The following is a 21855-nucleotide window of genomic DNA, read 5'->3' on the forward strand; positions in this document are numbered from 1 at the left end:
TATAAATGGCCAAAAAACAGAAATAATGGTTTCCATTTTTTTCTGATTATTCCCGTTGAAATGCAGTTAGAAAATAATTCTTAGCAAAATGTACAACCCAAAGAAAGGCATCACAGAGCAGCTGTATTTGTACTGACATTAGATTACACACAGGTGCACTCTAGTCATTAGCACTCATCAGGCAATGTCTATAGGCAACTGACTGCACTCAGATCAAAGGGGGCCGAATAATTATGCACACACCACTTTGCAGTTATTTATTTGTAAAAAATGTTTGGAATCATGTATGATTTTCGTTCCACTTCTCATGTGTACACCATTCTGTATTGGTCTATCACGTGGAATTCCAATAAAATGTATTCAGGTTTGTGGCAGTAATGTGACAAAATGTGGAAAACTTCAAGGGGGCCAAATACTTTTGCAAACCACTGTATTTGACTTAAGGAATGCCCTATAAACTACTGTATATGAAAGGAACACAATTATGCAATGAGCAAACGTTTATCTCGGATCCACTTTAACCACTTCAGCCTTTAGGCCTCTTTCACAGTGGGACGTTGCGTTTGATGCGCCGTTAAGGTCGCATAACGTGCCCCTAATGCAATGCTTTGAAAGACTAACTTGGACGTTATTTAGCCTTGCGTTTGGTGCGCCATTTTCGTCGCACAGTGATGGAACAAAAATGGCGTATGCGTTACATTGTAAAAAAACAACAACTTACTAAGCATGTGCAACACAACGCAGCAAATGTATTGCTAAACGCACAGCATGCAACACTTTCTAAATATTGCTACACGTTACACACAACGCGTGTGCACTGTGAATGTCGTACAGACTTTGTATTGCTTTGCGTTAGTCTACGTTATAAAACTTTCTAACGAGCGACTTTAACGTTGCTCTGTGAAAGAGGCCTTAGTGTTGTTTCACCTTATGCATCCAAGCAACTTTCACGTCTCATTCATTCGCCAATAACTTTATCACTACTTATCACACTGAAATGATCTAGGTCTTGTTTTTCCCACCACCATTTAGGCTTTTTTTTTTGGTGGTACATTTTGCTGAGAATTATTTTATTCTAAATCCATTTTAACAGGAAGATGAAGAAAAAAAAATGAAAAAATGTATTATTTCTCAGTTTTCGGCCATTATAGTTTTAAAGAGAATCTGTACTCTAAAATTCTTACAATAAAAAGCATACCATTCTATTCCTTATGTTCTCCTGTTGCCCTCTGTGCTGTTTCTGCCACTCCCTGCTGCAATCCTGGCTTGTAAATGGCAGTTTTAGGCAGTGTTTACAAACAAAAAACATGGCTTCTGTAATAGGCTGAGAACAGCTCACTGTGTGACTCATGCAGAGCTTGGAGAGCGTGTGTATAGCTTCTGCCAATGACAAGCAGTGCTGCACATTCCACACATTCCAGCCTGAGCCTGACAGAGCCAACAGAGGAAAGATGATAAGATTTATTACAGAGACAGTGCAACTAGAAAAGGCTGCAGTATGCCAGAGCACATAAGAACAGGTATAGGAACCTATAGGGTAGAAGAAATAAGGCTCAAAATTTTGTTACAGAGTCTCAGATCACAGCCCCTCTGTGGGCATTTTCTTTACTCTCTCCCCCTGTGACATGTAGTTGACTGTGCATATATTGGGCTTGCTAGGGGCGGGCCCTAGTGTGCAGTACTATCATTATTATATTGTTTTGATTATTGCTCCTCTCGCCCAGACTTCATATATTTAGAGATCTTTTGCTTTTTGGTTCTTTTGTTTTTGTCTTTATAGGGGCTGTGGTCTGGATGCTATGGGCATCCATGGTCCTGTTGCCATGGTGAATCATCTACCTTGAGCCACGACTACTGGACCTCCAAGCCCCTATATCACTTAGCTAGTTATATGTATGTAATAATAAATATGTCCAGTGTGGGACTTATGTAGCTGAATGTCCCTGACACATGGATATATGCTTTTCTGTTTCGACCATTTAGTCACCTGTTACTGTGGGGATTTTGAATTATGTGAACTCTGCTGCGGTTTGGGTCTCTGTCCCTCCCCTCCCTGCCTCCGCCCCGCCCTGGGTCTCGCCTGCTATCCGCCTCCCGGGTCGCGTTATGCGCTTCCTGGTTGGCACGTTGGTGCGCATTTGCGTTCCAGCAGGCTGGTCTCGCGCGTCCTCGCTGTGCGTTGGTGGGCATACCTTGCGACGTTTGGCCGCTCGGTGCGTCCCTGACGCTCATTGGTGGACGTGGGCGGGTGCGTGGGCGGGGTTGGGCGGGTCCGCGGCACACACGGCGGTGGATTTAAACGCCATTATGGCGTGCACATTTGTATGTGTTGCTGTCCGCCTTTGAAAAAGCCGCGAGAGGCGGTGAAACATGTCAGGCCTCTACGACAGCCATTAATCCTCTCCGGAGTGCACCTCAGGAGCCGCTGAACTTCCATACAGTTCCAATACTTGGATACCAGGATGGTAACTATGGCTTGCTGACACATGCATGAATCGCCATTGGCATATCTGTGTATTCTGCCATGCTTTGCATCTGATACCTGCATGACCGACTGTGCATCAAATATACATCTGCTGTTGTTCCCCTGCGACTGAGGGAGATTCTGGACTCTCATGTGTTATGTCCACCTTGCACAAATTACGGATTGCTGACATATGCATGAACTGCCATTGACATATCTGCGCTTTTATCCATCTGCTACGCTTTGCACCAGGCACTTACAGGGCTCATTGTACATCAAATACGTGTGTGTGTGTGTGTGTGTGGAGGGGGAGGAAGCATCAGTAGAGGGAGGATTCAGTGTGAGAATAGAGCTAGGTTAAGCGGTAGTAAAATATCCGTATATTTTATCGATGTTTTACTATCATCAGCACTGAAAGAGTATATCAGTAAATGTACAGATATTCTGCTAGCGGCTATTTCTGGCCGCCCGTTTTTTTGGGGAACACAACAAACCTACATTCTACAAGATCAGCGCTGCTGCAGGAAGTTATCCACAGAGGAATCTGAAGCATTTTTTTTTTAATCCATATTCTTATATCACAAAATACATGTTTAAAGTTTACATCAGGTATTAGAAACTTGAGATGTTTTCTAGTAAAGTACAAATACTGAAGCTTTAATAACTGCTTCCAAAATGCAGACTATTTTTTTCCTGTATATAAACTGTACACAAAAAAAAAAAAGGAAAAACAAAATAAAACAAAAAAACAAAACAAAAACAAGGCACTATACACAGTAATAGGAACCCTTTCAGTCTGACACATAAGCACGGAAGTCAAAGAAAGAAAAAGAAACAAAAAAAAAAAAGTGAAGTCATTCTAGCAGTGCTTCTGCTCAGGAAAGCCTTGCGGGTCACCTGACATTCTGGAACAAAGTAGTAATACAAGGTAATCTTTGCACACAGGGAGGCAGAACCATTATAAAATGGGACAGCTGGCTGCAATTTCACTCTTGCACCACTAGAGGGCACAGTGGTGAGCAGAATGTCCACGTGGCCCATACGGTTTTGTAGGACAGAATAACAGATGCGTGTGCATATGCATGGCCTCAGGGTACCAGATGTCTGCACGAGTGGCATTGGTACTGGACAGTTTGTGCCATAACACACAAATCTTACACAGTGGTTATATTGCATAGTTAAATACACAGTGTTTACATAAATACAATCTATGGGACCGGACAGAGACATTTACAAAATATCACTTATCGAGAACCGATAGGTTTGCAGCCAGGGAATATCTGCATGTAGTTTAAGTGCACGGCAGAGAGAGAGTTTCTGAACACGTCTCGGACACACAAGGGCCGACAGGCAGCGTGATCTTCAGTCGTCACACGTGAAGTGGGGTAAAGCCCTTTGTATGCAGTCCTGGACATACAGGCGCTAGGTTATACAATACAGTACAGGAAACGCGTAGAGATGTCATGACAACAGGTGCAAAACGCAGCAGTGTTCTTTAGTGGAGAGGCGGCTGGAGGCCGGCAGGATATCTCAGGCATTCCAACAGACCTGCAAGGAAGGTCTGGAGGGAAATGTTTTACTTCCTTTTCAGAAAAGTCCTTTGGCCTTTTTAACGTTGACTTGTTTCCAAGATGGCAGAATACTGTATTCCTCTCTGGTCATCTCTAACGCAATCTGCAAAAAACAGAATGTCATGATTACTATTGTGATGCATTTAAAGAGAAACTGTAACCAAGAATTGAATTTCATCCCAATCAGTAGCAGATACCCACTTCCCCATGAGAAAGCTTTTCCTTTTCTCAAACAAAAAACCCCTCCCACAGTGTGATGTCAAGACCTAGGTCCTGACAACACACTGTAGGAGCCTTGTTGCATTGTGGGGAATACGGCTGTTTCCAACTGACAAGCAACCAGTATCTCCCTTTGTCCATGTGTTTATGTATAAAAAGAACCCCAACCTTTTAGCCTATAGCATTGTTAGTGGGTGGGGTTATAGAGAATGGCAGTTGGTGCGGTCTAGTGTTTTCATGTCTGCCAGTAGTAAAGATGATGACTGCACAGGCTGATTGTAGATCAAACAACATGAACAAATTACATAGCGAATATCAATCATTTCTTAATCTCGCCTATTTTTTTACTTCTAAGTATGCAATGTATTGATTCATTTTTTTTCCTTTTCGCAAAAATTCCTCTTTAAAGGACCTCTGTCTAGAAAATCTTAAAATGTAAAGTAAAAGTAAACCAATAGAAATAGGAAGTAGGTTTCTTTCAGAGTAAAATTTGCCATAAATTACTTTTCTCCTGTGTTGCTGTCATTTACAGTAAGTAGTAGAAATCTGACAGAACCAACAGGTTTTGGACTAGCCCATCTCCTCATGGGGGGTTTCTCAGGGTTTTCTTTATTTTCAAAAGCACTTAGTGAATGGCAGTTGCTCCGTCCAACTGTCGAAAAAAGCGTACGGTGAGCAGGGAGACTGGCCAGCATCTATGTATAAATCTTTTTCAGGGTCTTTAAAAAGAATAAAGGCCATGCTGAGAATCCTCTATGGAGAGATGGACCAGCCCAAAACCAGTTGGTAATGTCAGAATTCTACTACTTACTGTTAGAGTTGGGCGAACTGTTAGTTGAACTGCAGCCGAACTGTTCGGCTGCCCAACCTGTCATGTCGCTGTGGCTCTTACTACTTCCGGGTCGCAATGACCCGGAGTAGTACGTCTGCGCTGGCCCGGCGGAGCGCGTCCTAGATCGCGCTCCCGTTGCCGGGCACTCTCTGCGCATGTGTGTGACGTCACTCATGACGTCACACAAATGCGCAGAGAGTGCCCGGCAACGGGAGCGCGATCTAGGACGCGCTCCGCCGGGCCAGCGCAGACGTACTACTCCGGGTCATTGCGACCCGGAAGTAGTAAGAGCCACAGCGACATGACAGGTTGGGCAGCCGAACAGTTCGGCTGAAGTTCAGCTAACAGTTCGCCCAACTCTACTTACTGTAAGTGACAGCAACATAGGAGAAAAGTAATTTATGGCTCATTTTACCCTGAAATAAACGTACTTATTTGTAAATGTTAACATATATTTTAAATGTTAAGATTTTCTAGTATTGCTGACCCATTCTAGACCCCTTTATAGAGATTACACTGAATAACTTGCAAGCCCTACTGCATAGAGCCAAATTAATCCATGCCATGCACTGATGAGGAACAATCCGAAACAGTCTGTATGCATGTTGGATTATTATGGCTCTGTACAAATTAACAAGCTGACACATCATTGCATTCCAGCGGTTCTGGAGGTGTGTTTAGCTTCTAAGGGTACAATGGTTAATTTGCATATATTCAGCAGTGATGCATTATGGGAGACATCTCAAGCTCACTCCAACCTGAATTATCGCAAATTCTTTCTGTTTTAAGAAAGCAAACTTTTATTTTACTGAATAACTTGTATCACTATCTGTCCTTCACAGAGCCCACAATCTATGTTCCCTACCATAATACTAGATACACACGCTAGATGAAACTTGGCCGAGGCAGTTAATAAGGACCGCCTCTTCTGATAATCTAGTGTGTTTGTACAGTGGTTCCCAATGCCTTGAGCAGCGATCGGAAAGAGATGGAAGAAGGAGTATTACAACAATGTGGGCTGTTGCTAAAGGTGGCCGTCCATGGTCATGCTGTTTGAATGATCAGATTGTACTAATTTGACAACACGATAGAATTGGTCACTACGCCGATTACAAAATTTCTTTCCATCGACACAGAGCAATCATTGAAACGATCACTTCTTTTTAGGGAAAGCATTGAATTATTCCATAGAGGATATCCCATCAGGCCGTAGGTTTCGGGCCATCTCCACCAAGACCTCAAGGCACAAGAACTCTCTTTCCCTCTGTGGTCAACCTCTTGAACTCTCTCCAAGTGCTTTTACAATTACAATCCTTTAATTTACAGTGAGGCAGGTTACCCGTAGATGGTACTACTAATAGGACATTTTCTATAAAAACCTCTTTTCACCGTCAGTAAAGCAGTCCATGATGTATGGAATACAATGTTTCCTACCTCGAAATCCGTATCGGACAGGTAAATCTCAAGGTGTAATGGATCCACTCCTTCCGGGAGGGGCCGAGCCAAGAGTTCCGTCAAGGGGTAGATCCGTTTACAAAGTTTGGCCAAGACGTCCTCCACCAGGATGATCTGATTGGAGACGTCAGCATCCTGTAAATGGGAGAGAGAAAAAAAAAAGTTTGACAATGGAATACTGGCAGCTACATAAAAATACTGTTTTCTAAGGCAATAGAGGCAGCCTTTCCATGGAGGGGGTGATGAGCCGCCCATGCAAATTATGTTTAACCTCTAAATGTCCACACATCACCAATGGGTGTGAACGTGGCGGAAGCCCCAGGGCCACCTAACGGCAATTGACAGAAAGTCCTGGGAAGGGGTTTTGCAGGAGATCACGAGCGCATCTCAGCTTGAATAACGGAACTCCGCTCAGCCATCAGTTCCCAGCGGCGATCGCCACTAGGAGACTATTTACAATGTACAGCACTGCGATCTAATGCAGCGCTATACGGGGACAGCTGTGTCACTCGGCTGCCCCCTCTGGCAGCACAAAAGCGATCAGCTTCCATAGGCTAGAGCCTAGGATAGTCATTGGGTAGCAGGGAGAGCGGGCATAAAAAATAATTGGGTAGCAGGGGGAGGGAGGGAGGGCATAAAAAAAAATTGGGTAGCAGGGGGAGGGAGGGCAGGCATAAAAAAAAAATTAAAAAAAAAAGAAATATTTATACAAAAATAAATAAACATGACAGGAGGGATCAGAACCCCCAACAGAAACTTTGTTGGTGGGCAGAAAAGGGTGAGGGTACACTTGTGTGCCGAGTTGTATGGCCCTGCAGCGAGCCCTTAAAGCTGCAGTGGCCTAATTAGTGTAAAACAGCCTGGTCACTAGGGGGGTGTAAGACTATGGTCCTGAAGTGGTTAAACAATAGATTTATCTAAGCGCCCAACTCTCTAGAGACTATTCATTATGCACGGGGTTAAAACTGAAGCCCAAGTTGGGTCATACAGTAAACCAACAAAGCCTGTATATAGAAATTGCAGAAGAAGGCACGCAAGTACGCAAAGGATCATCCTGTACGTTTGTATATTGAAAGTCACCTTCTCTGTGATCTGGGCGATGTCCTCCCGGTGCTCCCAGCTGGGGAACATGTTGGTGAAGGTCAGCGGCTCCAGGCCAGCATGAATTAGGTAGGATTTGGGAGGCTTTTTACTATTCTTTCCTAAAATCAAAATATTGACAAAAAATGGTATATTAGAAATGAAATCGATTTTATTTTTCTCTTTAGAACCAAAAAGCAAACAAAAAGAAGACCGTCTGTAAGTAGCAACCGCAAATCCCAAATGCACACATGCAAAATGAGGCCAAATATTGTATTCCTACAAAGATCTAACTATTGTGGACAACACCACACACACTGGATGTCAGACCGGTACATCTTCTACTCAACGCACGTATGCTCTACTCCGAAACTTTGTCCGTGTGTGCAATATGCGCTCTCCCACCACAAATAAAATGCAGCGTATGTGAACTATGCCATCCGATCACTCAAGTACTGCGAGTGATCCGTTAACTCCATGACGTTACTTTTGTACACTTCATTCCAAGTAAATACTGCTATTCATGAACCAATGAGAAGGGTGGGCGTGTCTAACCAGGTTGAGACACATTCACCCTTCTCATTGGTCCATGAATAGCAGCTGCACACTCATGAGATCATCACTAATCTCCTCTCTGGCTAGCAAGCTCATAGTATGAGGAGACACTCCCTCTCTGGATTGATCTCTTGCAGAAGATTGCAAGAGGTTCAATACAAAGACGTATTTTTGGTTATAACTAGTGCAAATATTTGAATCAATCTAATGAAGTTTCTGAATACAAAGCTAAAAGTCTTTCTTTGAAAAAGGCGAAGTAAACTGCTTACCTTTACAATACTGTAACACTGTCTCCATTGCACACTTCCTATCCGAATCCCATCGCATCCGGGCGGAACCAGTTATTTCGTTTTCCTCCGGCCACCATCCTTGCCAGAGGTAAACCTCGTGATGGTTGTCAACGAGGAACAGAGCTGCAGAAGAGAGAAAGAGGACAACACGGGTAAATAGCAAAGCAAATGTAGTACATCTTGTCCTTTATAGAGATATCAGATGGAAAATAAGACTTTTATATTATAATCTTCTTCACCCTGAGGCTATGATCACAGTGGGGTGGCACAACGTGGCTTGCCGCACTGCAATGCACCACCTATGCAATGTTCACAGTACGGCAGAACGGCATGTGGCATCATTAACAGTAACCATGAAGCAAACCGTTTCATTGACTGTATGTGATGCAATGGTGGCACTTTCCCGATCCATTGTGTTCCGGCTGCCACAGGAAACACAATGCCCACTGTGACCCTAGCCTTACATATCGGATAGGAACATTTTCACAACATCGTACCAGTCCAGTACCTTGGTAGCACATTGACTAGCACTGCATTCCCAGCCAGTACATTATCCGCAGGGCGTTTTAAGTAATTTGGGCAAATCCACACGGGTAGATGACAGAGTTAAGGTAAGTTATCGTCTCCCCTCCCCAAATATACCCTGCACTGTGGTAGGGTGACTACGTTAAGAACCCAGATTCTTCAGGCCACAAAAATGTTTTAGTCTTATACAGGGAGCCATGAGAAAAGGAGGGGTACCACCACCCCGAAATACACCATCCAAGATAGATAAATGCAGACAATTCTGGCTAAAACCCTGGGGAAAATTCCCATTTATTACGCTTTGAGAATGACCATCTTGCAGAAAGGTACAAGTCCAATAAATAATAATAATAATCATAAGCCATGTAGGAAGCTCAAACAATAGGTTTCACCAGAAATCAACCCCCACCCCATCTACCTACCCCGCCTCTCTCACATGGAGATTTTCCAACATGCTTTCAGAAAACACGAGGTGAAATAAACAGATTACATAAACAATTGCATCTATCCATAAAAATACTTTTTTAGATGCCGCAGTTATATTTTTTCTTTAAATCTACTTTTCAAGTTTTTACTGTTTCATTCACATGCATTGACGTACGCAGGAGCTAAAATCTAAGAACTATTGACCCTTTTAATCTCTTCCCTACTCTCAGAAGCGATTATCTGCCAGGAAAGTGTTGGCTGTAAGTCCTTATCAGTGAAGGTTATGGCTATAGTCTGACCCAGTCCCGACCTGGACAGAAACTGTCACTTGTATAACTGATGTTTAACTATTTCAGGCAGAGAGGAAAAAAAGGAACACAACCTAGTTATGTGTGTGCTTAGCATATATGGCCAAAATTGATGCATGTATGGCCAGCCTTAAAGTGTACACGAGACGGGGGGGGGGGGATTGAAAAAAACGTATACATACCTGGGGCTTCCTCCAGCCCCCTTGGGCCTGATCGTTTCCTTCCCGCTGTCCTTTGCCTTCTGGTTCTTCTGTAGGGCTCCCGTAAGTTTGGCTAGTCAGTGCATGCGCAGTGCGGCTGGGCGCGATGGGCATGCGCAGTAAGCTGCGACTGGCCAAACTTGGGGAGCCCTTATGGAGGAACCAGAAGGCGGAGGACGGTTGCGAGGAAGCGATCGGGCCGAAGGGGGCTGGTGGAAGTTCCAGGTATACATACATTTTTTTTCAATCCCCGGCATAGCTCAGGACTCAAACACTCGGGTGGCAGCAGGGGCGTAACAGACCCTGCAAGGGATGCAGCCGCAGGGGGGCCCAGAAGCCACAGGGAGCCCCGTACTGAGAGAATGACAACTAAGGGCAAGGAGAGAAAAATCTTTCTGCTCTCTGCACAATTGTTCTAATGACTGCATCTCCTCAGCCACTGATTACAAATCTTTGCCTACAAAACTTTGATTCGTTGACAGTCCCTATTCAGGGTGTAGGGGGAGGGGGCCCCATTCAAAGTTTTGCAGGAGAGGGCCAGTGATTTCTAGTTACGCCCCTGGGTGGCAGTGCATGATTTAGACCGTACAGGCGTTTTGCTATGTGGTGGGAAGAGGGTGTGGTAAGAGGGCTGACAAAGCATTGCATTATTATTGATTTATAAAGCGCCAGCATATTCCGTGGCGATGTACAAAGTAGAAGAATGAAGGTGATCACAAAGCGGACAGGATGGGTGAGAAGAACTTGGCCAGTGAACCACCAAGCCGCTCCGCCAGGCAGATCACTGTTTGAGTCGACTGTGGGACACTGTAAGGGACAGTCAATGATGGGTTATTAGATGTAGTCTATTATAAACTCTGTTAGGTAGAAGGTTTGGAGTGACACCTTGCCGCTTGAGTGAGTGAGTGCATGACCTGGGTGTCAAGCCACACCCGATACATAATAGCAGATTCCAAGGTCGGTTAGCACCCTAACTGTAAATTCAGAAGTATTTATTCTTCACATCATAAGCCAACACAGAATGACAATTGTTTCGGTGCCACGGAGGGTCCCCTTCATCAGAAAAAGCAGACTATGCACATCTGATGAAGGGGACCGTCTGTGGCCCCAAAACAATTGTCAATCTACCTGTTGGCTTATGATGTGAATAAATACTTCTGACTTTACAATTGGTGTGCTAACCGACCTTGGACTCCGCTATTATAAACTCTGTGGCAAATGTCAATGCTACATAAATGCATAAAAAACACAATCACCACCACTGCCAAGTGCATGCGATCTGGAACACTTGCCTGGTTGCGAGGCTGTGTACAGGTCCTCTTGCAGGAACGGCATGGAGTTCACTACACTTGGCAGTCTGGATGGATACATATATTCAGCAGCTGTGAATTCACCAGAGGAACTACTGAGATTAAACAATCGTGGCGTAAAGTTGAACTTCCCAGGATCTGTCAAAAGAAAACAAATTGCTGCATTTCCCAAGGTCTGTGCATAGAACTCAGCAGTTTAGTCTGGTATCTGACACATTTGTTCTACGTCAAATGTCTAAAACATTTCATTTATGGTACTGGATTGTCAAAGAGATACAGTATACAATAACTTATCTGCTTATTTTTCCTTTCAGGAAAGATTCAGACTCCTTACAAAATCCCTGTCGTCTTAAGAAGCATACACTCATCCAATTTTAAATTGGCCAATCACTGACCAATTTTCACATACAGCTTTAACCCTAAGACTGCCAATGTCTTTAGACTTTATGGAATTTTTGTCGCCTTATGCCACGGACGTCTAAAAAAAGATTTTCAGTAAAAAACTAACTTGCATGACGCAAACGTCTTTAGGCGTTCCTGAATGTTTACATCCATATGTCGCCGATATCTGCAAGTGTGCGTTCAGAAGTAGTGTATACAAAGGAGATAAACAGAGGAACACCAAGAGCCCCAATAGTGTAATATTTACCAAATTGTTGGCTTTTAAGCTCCTTTAAAACCCCCTTTTATCCTATTGGCGCCTCTGTTCTCTCCTATATAGTATATACAAAGACACGCCTTTAGACGTCCGTGACAAAAGGAGGCAAACACTCAGAAACATCTAAAGAACAGTGTCCCAAAATAGCTGGCACAGGCATGTAGCTCATTTTAGTGGTACGCGTGACCAAGCGTCGATCAGACGCGAAACGTCCGTCGCCCCACCATCTAGTGCCCGCACCCACCTCCAGTATTGCTGAGCCTGCCTCCATGGTCATGTAAGAGGTGTAGTACACCACGGTTTTGCACATTGAACTGTACCATGTATTGAAGTGTCACGATCGGCTGTTTCCTTGATATACTGGCTGTCACTTTTTGAGGATAATAAATCTATGTGACGGAAGGTGCACGCTTCAGCTTTTCTCTTGATTTAGCACTATGTAGCTTATTTTATCAATCCAAAGCAGTCGTAGGGTTAAAGCAGAATTACAGTCTGCAACAAACTACAATGGAAATCGGTTTCCCTGCAATGCAGTTATTCTGCTTGCCTATATACCATAGTATTGCCATCTGTATAACAAGTTCCGATGCTAGAAGCTGTCCATAGCATGTGCATGTTCTATCCAGTTTAAACAAAAGGTTCTCACACAGGTGAGTAAAATTTGCCTCTGCTTACAGTTAATGAATCCTGCACAGAGAAAGTCTCTGTTGCATTTGCTGTCTTATCTCCTACAGTTAGTGATCAAATAATATGTAAACTCTCTGCTGCATTGGCTATGTGACTAGTAAGACACCAGAGCAAAGTGAAACACAGTTTACGAACCTTTCGTGCAACTTTTCGTTAACATTTGCTTGTTTCAAGAAGTTCTTATGGTTGGAGCTGGAGCAGAGGGGAAAATCTAACTATGGTCCTACGTTTAAAGCGGTATAAAACCCTGACATAATATTCAATAAAAACATGTTTTCCTACTTTTCATATGCCATACGGTTAGCAGCGCTGCGTAATATGTTGGCGCTTTATAAATACAATAAATAAATAAAATATTTGCTTTTGTGCACAAGTATTATTCATTTAGAAATTATACGTTCCTGACGTACACTTATTTTACTCTGAGAGCTGACTTTGCATTTTATTTATAACTGCTTTATTCATCCTCTAACTTAATCAGAAAGCATCAGAAAGCATTTATGCTTGTCTGACTTTGTTCAGAGGACCTGGCAGTGTGAGAGAAGGCTTTGTTTATTTTCTCACTTGATACAATTAAACACAAGATAACATTATGTAAAGTTTGGAAGCTGCCAGCTCTGCTGGAAGGGAAGCTTCTAAAGTCTGTTAACCCTTTGAATGCAGTTCTAGTAAAAAAATGCTGGTTGTATATAATATGCTGTAAATCTATTAGAGCAAAGTAAAAAATGCTGGGTTCCATTCCGCTTTAAGTGTCCCAAGAGGGCTTTCCTTATTCAAAACAAATATACAGTTCCCTGGTGTCTTGAGGCCCCAAACCTCCCCTGTAAAGATTTTAAGTGTTTAGTGCTTCCCCCTCCCTCCCCCATATGGCTTCCCTTGTGATCTAGGGCTTCACCTCCAATATAGCTTCCCTGGTGGTCTAGAGTGGGCCACACATAATGCAAAGTGGGGAAACCACTCATGGGCCAAATTTAATGGCTCTGAGGGACCCGAGGTGACCCGAGGTCTGCCCCAGTGAGAGGGAGTGACCCGAGGTCTGCCCCAGTGAGAGAGAGTGACCCGAGGTCTGCCCCAGTGAGAGGGAGTGACCCGAGGTCTGCCCCAGTGAGAGAGAGTGACCCGAGGTCTGCCCCAGTGAGAGGGAGTGACCCGAGGTCTGCCCCAGTGAGAGGGAGTGACCCGAGGTCTGCCCCAGTGAGAGGGAGTGACCCGAGGTCTGCCCCAGTGAGAGGGAGTGACCCGAGGTCTGCCCCAGTGAGAGGGAGTGACCCGAGGTCTGCCCCAGTGAGAGGGAGTGACCCGAGGTCTGCCCCAGTGAGAGGGAGTGACCCGAGGTCTGCCCCAGTGAGAGGGAGTGACCCGAGGTCTTCCCCAGTGAGAGAGAGTGACCCGAGGTCTGCCCCAGTGAGAGAGAGTGACCCGAGGTCTGCCCCAGTGAGAGAGAGTGACCCGAGGTCTGCCCCAGTGAGAGAGAGTGACCCGAGGTCTGCCCCAGTGAGAGAGAGTGACCCGAGGTCTGCCCCAGTGAGAGAGAGTGACCCGAGGTCTGCCCCAGTGAGAGAGAGTGACCCGAGGTCTGCCCCAGTGAGAGAGAGTGACCCGAGGTCTGCCCCAGTGAGAGAGAGTGACCCGAGGTCTGCCCCAGTGAGAGAGAGTGACCCGAGGTCTGCCCCAGTGAGAGAGAGTGACCCGAGGTCTGCCCCAGTGAGAGAGAGTGACCCGAGGTCTGCCCCAGTGAGAGAGAGTGACCCGAGGTCTGCCCCAGTGAGAGAGAGTGACCCGAGGTCTGCCCCAGTGAGAGAGAGTGACCCGAGGTCTGCCCCAGTGAGAGAGAGTGACCCGAGGTCTGCCCCAGTGAGAGAGAGTGACCCGAGGTCTGCCCCAGTGAGAGAGAGTGACCCGAGGTCTGCCCCAGTGAGAGAGAGTGACCCGAGGTCTGCCCCAGTGAGAGAGAGTGACCCGAGGTCTGCCCCAGTGAGAGAGAGTGACCCGAGGTCTGCCCCAGTGAGAGAGAGTGACCCGAGGTCTGCCCCAGTGAGAGAGAGTGACCCGAGGTCTGCCCCAGTGAGAGAGAGTGACCCGAGGTCTGCCCCAGGGAGAGAGAGTGACCCGAGGTCTGCCCCAGGGAGAGAGGTACCCGAGGTCTGCCCCAGGGAGAGAGTTACCTGAGGTCTGCCCCAGGGAGAGAGTTACCCGAGGTCTGCCCCAGGGAGAGAGTTACCCGAGGTCTGCCCCAGGGAGAGAGTTACCCGAGGTCTGCCCCAGGGAGAGAGTTACCCGAGGTCTGCCCCAGGGAGAGAGTTATCTGAGGTCTGCCCCAGGGAGAGAGTTATCTGAGGTCTGCCCCAGGGAGAGAGTTATCTGAGGTCTGCCCCAGGGAGAGAGTTATCTGAGGTCTGCCCCAGGGAGAGAGTTATCTGAGGTCTGCCCCAGGGAGAGAGTTATCTGAGGTCTGCCCCAGGGAGGGAGTGATCTGAGGTCTGCCCCAGTGAGAGGGAGTGATCTGAGGTCTGCCCCAGTGAGAGGGAGTGATCTGAGGTCTGCCCCAGTGAGAGGGAGTGATCTGAGGTCTGCCCCAGGGAGAGGGAGTAAGTTACCTTGTAACATGCAGTCATAGGCTTTGCGATCTCTTCTACCGAGAGCTTCCCAGAATCCTAGAGGCTCGGAGCCCTCATCACATTCATATATCGTCACCTTGCTGCTGCTATGCAACCCAGCTTCTAATGGACATCTACAAGAGAAAACCACAAAGTTGAATTCTCGCTTCCATTTGGGTCACTCTGTCAACTCCTTAATATCCAATAGGAAACTGCACACATTACCTTCACTAGCCCTAGTTCAGCCTCATAGTTTTATTGCCCATGATAGTAAATTAGCAATAATTAGTTTCTTTGATGTATAAGTGTTCCAGAAAACAGCACTGTAGCCAATCAAAGTTTGGTCAGAGAGCCCAGAGAAGCTCTTTTGAATAGATAACTGAAGTTTCTTATCCCTTCCTGTACTGGAAACATTAAAATAATTTCTTTGCTACTAATGCTCTAATTCTTATCTGTATTGCATATAGAAATCACTATGTTGTAAGATGATTTTCGCTTCAGTGTCACTTTAAAGTGAAGCAGAGACGAAGCACCCTCATGTATTTTACCAATTAGATCAGTGGGAACATTAGAGAAAACACCTACCCTGCTTTCTGTTTCATTCTGCACTGCACAACTTGTTTCTTATCAGACCTGATAAAATCCCCGACTGAGCATTCAGTCTGGCTTTGCTATAATGACTCAGCTGTAATAATTCCTGAGCAGAGCCAGCAGGGGGCAGGCTTGGACTTGAAAAGACATAAGAGAACACAGACTGAGCTATAAATATTCCTGAGTAAAGCAGACTGAATGCTAAGTCGGGGATTTTATCAGGGCTGATTAGAAGCAAGCTGTGCAGTGCAGAATGAAACAGAAAGCAAGGTAGGCGTTTTCTCTAATGTTCCCACTGATATATATGGTAAAATACATGAGGGTGTTTCGTCTCTGGTTCACTTTAAAGGGGAATGGAGCCTGCTAAATGCCCAATATGCACATGCTGGCTACTGTAATCATAGCCCAGCACTGCTGGTGAGTGAGCCTTTCACTGAGTATAAAGGTGAAGGTGTAGGAAGTTCTGGTCACTAGACTGCATATTATATACAAGGAAAAGGTTGATCTTTACAAATGGACCATAGTGCATCTGAACCCAGCATTTTTAGGATTGTTTTCTCTGCTTGATTATATGAATTTTTGTTCCCATTTGGGGGAGGACTTTTAACACCTTCCATATTACAATTAGATTTTTTTTTTGCCTTTATGCTTTATTATACATTGTGTATATTGGCTGTAACTATTAAGGCATAGGAACTTATGTATTTTGAATGGCAATATTGGTGTGAGCGCTGTATTCGCCCAGAAAACTCTGCCACATTGAAGTGGAATAGGGCTAGGTGGGGACTTCCATGCATAGACTTTGTCCTAGGCTTCTGCTGCTTGGGGTACGTGGCAATGCGACGCTAAGCAACCAGATGCAGTTACTCAAACTCCCAACCTTTGCCACAAGGTGAGATTGTGCTACCGGGCACTAAAGTAACTGGTTATGAAAATGACCATCATATGCTCCATGTTTACTGTGCAAGTTTACATCTGGCCATTTCCTAATTATCCTCCATCAGTAGAAAGCCTTACAGTGTTATATACTGGAGGCAATTTTCAAGAGGAACTATAACCAAAGATTTAACTTCACCCCAATCAGTAGCCGATACCCCCTTTTCCCAGGAGAAATGTATACATTTTCTCAAATAGCTCATCAGGGACATCTGTATGGCTGGTATTGTGGTGAAATCCCTCCCACAGTTTCCTGTCTGTGGACCTTGTTGGATTGTGGGAAATAACAGCCTTTTCTGACTGACAAGCACCCAGTATCTCCCTCGGTGCATATGCAGCCTATTACATGGATAGCGGGTATGGTTATAATGGCATTTGTTGCTTTTTTTCATGTCTGCCAGTAGTAAAGATGATTACATGCAGGCTGAATGTGGAGCAAACAATATGAACAAATTACATGGAGAATATCAATCATTTTTCTCTTCTATTTTTTTTAACTTTTCACTTTGCAATGTATAGATTTACTTTAAAAATGGACCTGAACTCTTGCACTGGACAGAAGGAAAACAGAGAGAAATGCACCCTGTATATATTAAGAGAGTTTAGCCTGTCTAATTCCCCCTCATCTGTGACTAAACACAATTGTAATTTGATCCCCGAGCTGTGTCAGCTGACTGCCACGGCAGGAGAGCTCATTTGTAAACACAGGATGTTAACAATATGTCTGCTTCCATGAAAGCAGGAAGTAGACAGACTACAGAATGATTGCAGGATTTGTATCAGCTCTAACAAAGAAATGTTTCTCTTTTAAGGTTATTTGTTATGCTGTTATCTTTTAGAACGGAGATGAAGTTCAGAGTAGGGATGATCAGAGATTTGCAAATTCTTCCGAGTTGATGCAATTTTTAATGCAAATATATGCAGTTTGAGAATGGACCAATCAATTTAAACCTGGGTTAAATTGATTGGTCCATTTCCAAACTGCATATATTTGCATAAAAAAATTGCATCAGCTCCGAAGAATTAGCATCTCACTGATCATCCCTAGTTCTGAGTTCCGGTCTGCTTTAATAGAGGTGTGCCTGGGGAAGTCCGCAGCTCATCGTGTGACATTGTTCAGCCTCATACTCACTCTTCTTTTATCTTGTTGGCTGCCGTTCTGCCCACTTCCTTCGTGTGGCTTTGTGCTTTACAACCGTGCCAGAGATAGATGATAGCTTTATTTACATTGAGAAGGATCATAGACGTCCGGGATCTCAGGCTACTACAGTGACAAGCCACTTCAATGAGGTTCCCCTCCACCGGAACCTCTCCACGTATACAGTACAACCTCCAGTCACCTGCAGAGAAACAGCACAGACCAGGTGACACAGGGGACATATTGGGGGGTACATGTAATCAGGTAAGGTAAATCATACAAATCTCTGATGCAAGCGGAATATCCATACCAGTGTGGTTATTACAGTACACCAACATACACTGAACAAATACAAAAGTATTCCTTAGATCTGTAAAATCTATGGAATTTCTGGTACACTATGCAGTTGCTGGATAGTGTATTGGTTAACCCTTCAGCAGCCAATTTAATTAGATGCTTGCAAGCGCTCCAGACCTATTTTAGCACATTTTATTTCCTACATTTCCCTGCTTCTAATTAGTACTGCTGTAACGTGTATTTATGGCCACTTGTCACTAGGGAGCAGCGTGAGACAATAAAAGGACATCTGCTTTCACTTTCTATATTTTCTGCTAGTAGAGAGATCAAAGCACTCCAAAAATTTACAGTACAATGTGTTCTGCCGAATGAGGATAAAAGCTGTGCACGTATCTCATTAACTCTATTGCAGTTGCTAGTGGGTTAAGCGCTCTGTGTGACACAGGAGACCAGGATTTGACTCTTGGCTCCGCCTGTTCAGTAAGCCAGCAACTATTCAGTGAGGAGACCTTGGGCAAGACTCCCTAACACTGCTACTGCCTATAGAGCACGCCCTAGTGGCTGCAGCTCTGGCGCTTTGAGTACGCCCAGAGAAAAGTGCAAAATAAATGTTGTGTGTGTGTGTCTAGGTTTTATCATAGAAATTGGATAATGGGGCATTACAGCCAGTCTAATATTTTGCGGTGTAATTATAGTAGGTTTATAATAATTATAGGACACATTTAGAGGTTTAGTTACAGGCTAAGTTAATACTAAAGGTTACAGTATGAAACAGTCATGTAAAGATTAAAGGACAACAATCAAAAACCAATTAGGGCTAATTCTCAATGGCTGGATCAAATAACCAAACGTACACTAAAATGCAAGTTTTGCGTCTAGCTTTTCTACATTATTGTATCAAATTTCAGCCATAAGGTCCCAATATAAATGTTCTGTGTCTTCTCTAATCTGTGGACTTCTTAAATGTCTGAACTGTGTCTTGTTGAATAGCAGTCTGGTAATGGGTTAACTCCATGACAGAGGTCACATAATCCAGACATTCCCTAATGATCATAAATACACATATCAGAGGGAAGGTAATACAATTAGTGCACTATTGCCCTCTGGGATCATTTAGTGGTAGGACTTGGGGAGGGAACAGTGACGTGGTACTCAGGGGGCTAGTGAAAACTAAACCAAACTCCAGAGGAAAGACTTAGCAATATCATGACTTTAGTATAGTATGCAGCTACAAGATCTTCATATTTCAATTTCATGTGGTCTGGTGGTCAGTTGTAAATAAATCCAATCCTATAACTTCATAATCTCCTATGCATTGCTCAGAAAAGCATAAACATGGGTAAGATAAAATAGAAATTACGGAAGGATTTCTTGTAACATTTAAAAACTCCTAGTGCAAAATGAAGAAAGCAGTGACAATATTGGTAATAGCCTGCAGCAGTGACTATTGAGCAACGGCAGCGATTGGTCAGGGCCTGCAGCAGTGACTATCAAACAGCAGCAGTGATTGGTCAGGGCCTGCAGCAGTGACTATCGAACAGCAGCAGTGATTGGTCAGGTCTTTCAGCAGTGACCATCGAGCAGCAGCAGTGATTGGTCAGGGCCTGCAGCAGTGACTTTCGAAAAGCAGCAGTATTTGGCCAAAGCTGGCAGCAGTGACTATCAAACAGCAGCGATTGGTCGAAGACTGCAGCAGTGACTAGTTTGCAACAGCAGTGATCGTTCAGAGCCTGCAGCAGAGGCCATCAAACAGAAGCAGAGATTGGTCACAGCCGGAGCAGTGACTATCGAACAGCAGCAGTGATTGGTCAGAGCCTGCAGCAGTGATTAATTAGCAGCAGCAGTGATTGGTCAGAGCCTGCAGCAGAGGCTATTGAGCAGAAGCAGTGATTGGTCAGAGCATGCAGCAGCAACTATCAAACCGCAGATGTGATTGGTCAGAACGTACTTTGTGCATTCTCCTCTTCCTCTTCCCTCCGGCCAGCATGAACAATCATTCCACCCTGGAAACACTGCAGAAAACATGGCGGCTCCTTCCCCTGAAGCACTTGGACCTGTGTGATGGTTAGGTAATGTCAGATTTCATACAAAAAAAAAAAAACCTACACAAACAATTACTACAAAATAAATATTACAAATTATTCTGCCTTTGTGCAACCCTGAGATCGTAATCCAAAAATAGGAATCTAATATAAAATGCTTAGAAAACAGAATTGTTTGCGGGAAAAAATGTCATATAATAAAAGCCTAGAGCCTAATGAAAGCCTAGAGCCTAGTTTGTCTTTAAAAAAATGAAATATTTATTTTAGGTGTCATTAGTAGGGATAAAGTTATTGCTGATTAAATAAGGACATAGCTAAAATGTCAAAGCTGCTCTGATCTGCTCTGATAAGGGGGAAGCAAGGTCTGGATGCCAAGTGGTTAATGACTGTATCCTGATGTACACTGTACTTGGGAGGACTATGGTAGGGATAAGAATGTGAGCTCCTAGCTACATAAATACATACTGATGATCATCTCTTTATCATATCAGATTAAGAGACTTCAATGTTCTTGAAAGCTATCTTATGAAAATATATTTAGTTGGCAAATAAAAGTAATGCCTACAGCAATTCCTTTTCTTTCTTCTACTATGTAAAGCGCATAGCACATAGTCCTCCTCATTTTAAAGCGTTAACGGATATATAAATCACCTCTGATAAATAATGCAATTATTTCACATTACATTTTGCTCCTTAAATAAAATAAAGCAGAACCAACTTCATTGCCACATGCTAACAGCGCACGGATAAGGCCTCGTTCCCACTATATGTGCGGCCGTGCGCATTTCAGCAGCTTGTATAGTGTGCGCCGCACAACAGTAGACGTGCATAGACCGCACTTGTAATGTTCCCATCATGTGCGCTGCTCGATCGCACTGCTGCATGCATTTTTTTTTCAAGGGGCACTATGGTGAAAAATGTTAAAATGTAAAATATGTGCAAACATATGGAAATAGGAAGTACACTTTCTCCATAGTAAAATGAGCCATAAATTACTTTTCTCCTATGTTGCTGTCACTTTCAGTAGGTAGTAGAAATCTGACAGAAGCGACAGGTTTTGGATTAGTCCATCTCTTCATGGGGGATTCTCAGGGATTTGTTTGTTTTCAAAAACACTTAGGGCTCTTTCACATTAGGGCAGATTTTCTGCGTTTCAACGCAAAGGATAAAGTTTGCGTTACCCAAGGTGAAATGAAAGTCCATAGACTTTCATTTTAGCTTTCACATATAACGCAGCCTTTTTGTGCGTTGCGTTCCACTGCACCCAGGCGCAGTTTTTTGGCCAACGCTAGCTTTATGCGTTACAATGTTAGTCAATGTAAAACGCACACTATGCGCGTTTTTAATCCGTTAACGCAGGCAATCAGTCCCAGAATGCAACAGAGGAACAATGTAGAAAGTTGACAACTAAAAGAAAAAAAAATTACCTGCGTTTTTCTATGTGCAGTAACGGATTGAAAACGGATTAAAAACGCACACTCACTGCAGTGCAACGCATATCAAAACGCAGTAAAAGGCATACAACAAAACGTATGCTTTGAGCGTTCTCCAACGCAAGCTCTGATGTGAAAGAGCCCTTAGTGACTGGCAGTTGCTCTGTCTAACTGCCAAAAAACTGTAGTGAGCTGGGAAGTTGGCCAGCATCATTGTTTAAATCATTTTTAGGGAATATCT

General features: G+C 44.1%; 1 protein-coding gene across 12 annotated transcripts in view; it reads right to left on the minus strand.

Annotated features, from left to right (window-relative positions):
- Window positions 1-3616: 3616 nt before the first annotated feature.
- SVIL (supervillin) overlaps window positions 3617-21855 on the minus strand; it is a 211250-nt gene continuing 193011 nt past the window's right edge. For all 12 annotated transcript variants that reach the window (XM_068235704.1, XM_068235695.1, XM_068235699.1 and 9 more), the window contains 8 exons: window positions 20088-20193; window positions 17837-18044; window positions 15178-15311; window positions 11218-11373; window positions 8446-8589; window positions 7622-7743; window positions 6521-6676; window positions 3617-4138 (listed from right to left, as the gene is read on the minus strand). In XM_068235704.1, coding sequence (XP_068091805.1) covers window positions 4052-4138; window positions 6521-6676; window positions 7622-7743; window positions 8446-8589; window positions 11218-11373; window positions 15178-15311; window positions 17837-18044; window positions 20088-20193 — 1113 coding nt within the window. In that variant the 3' untranslated portion in view covers window positions 3617-4051. The remainder of the gene's footprint in view (window positions 4139-6520; window positions 6677-7621; window positions 7744-8445; window positions 8590-11217; window positions 11374-15177; window positions 15312-17836; window positions 18045-20087; window positions 20194-21855) is intronic.

Source organism: Hyperolius riggenbachi, chromosome 5, assembly GCF_040937935.1.
Source record: "Hyperolius riggenbachi isolate aHypRig1 chromosome 5, aHypRig1.pri, whole genome shotgun sequence".
Taxonomy (NCBI): domain Eukaryota; kingdom Metazoa; phylum Chordata; class Amphibia; order Anura; family Hyperoliidae; genus Hyperolius; species Hyperolius riggenbachi.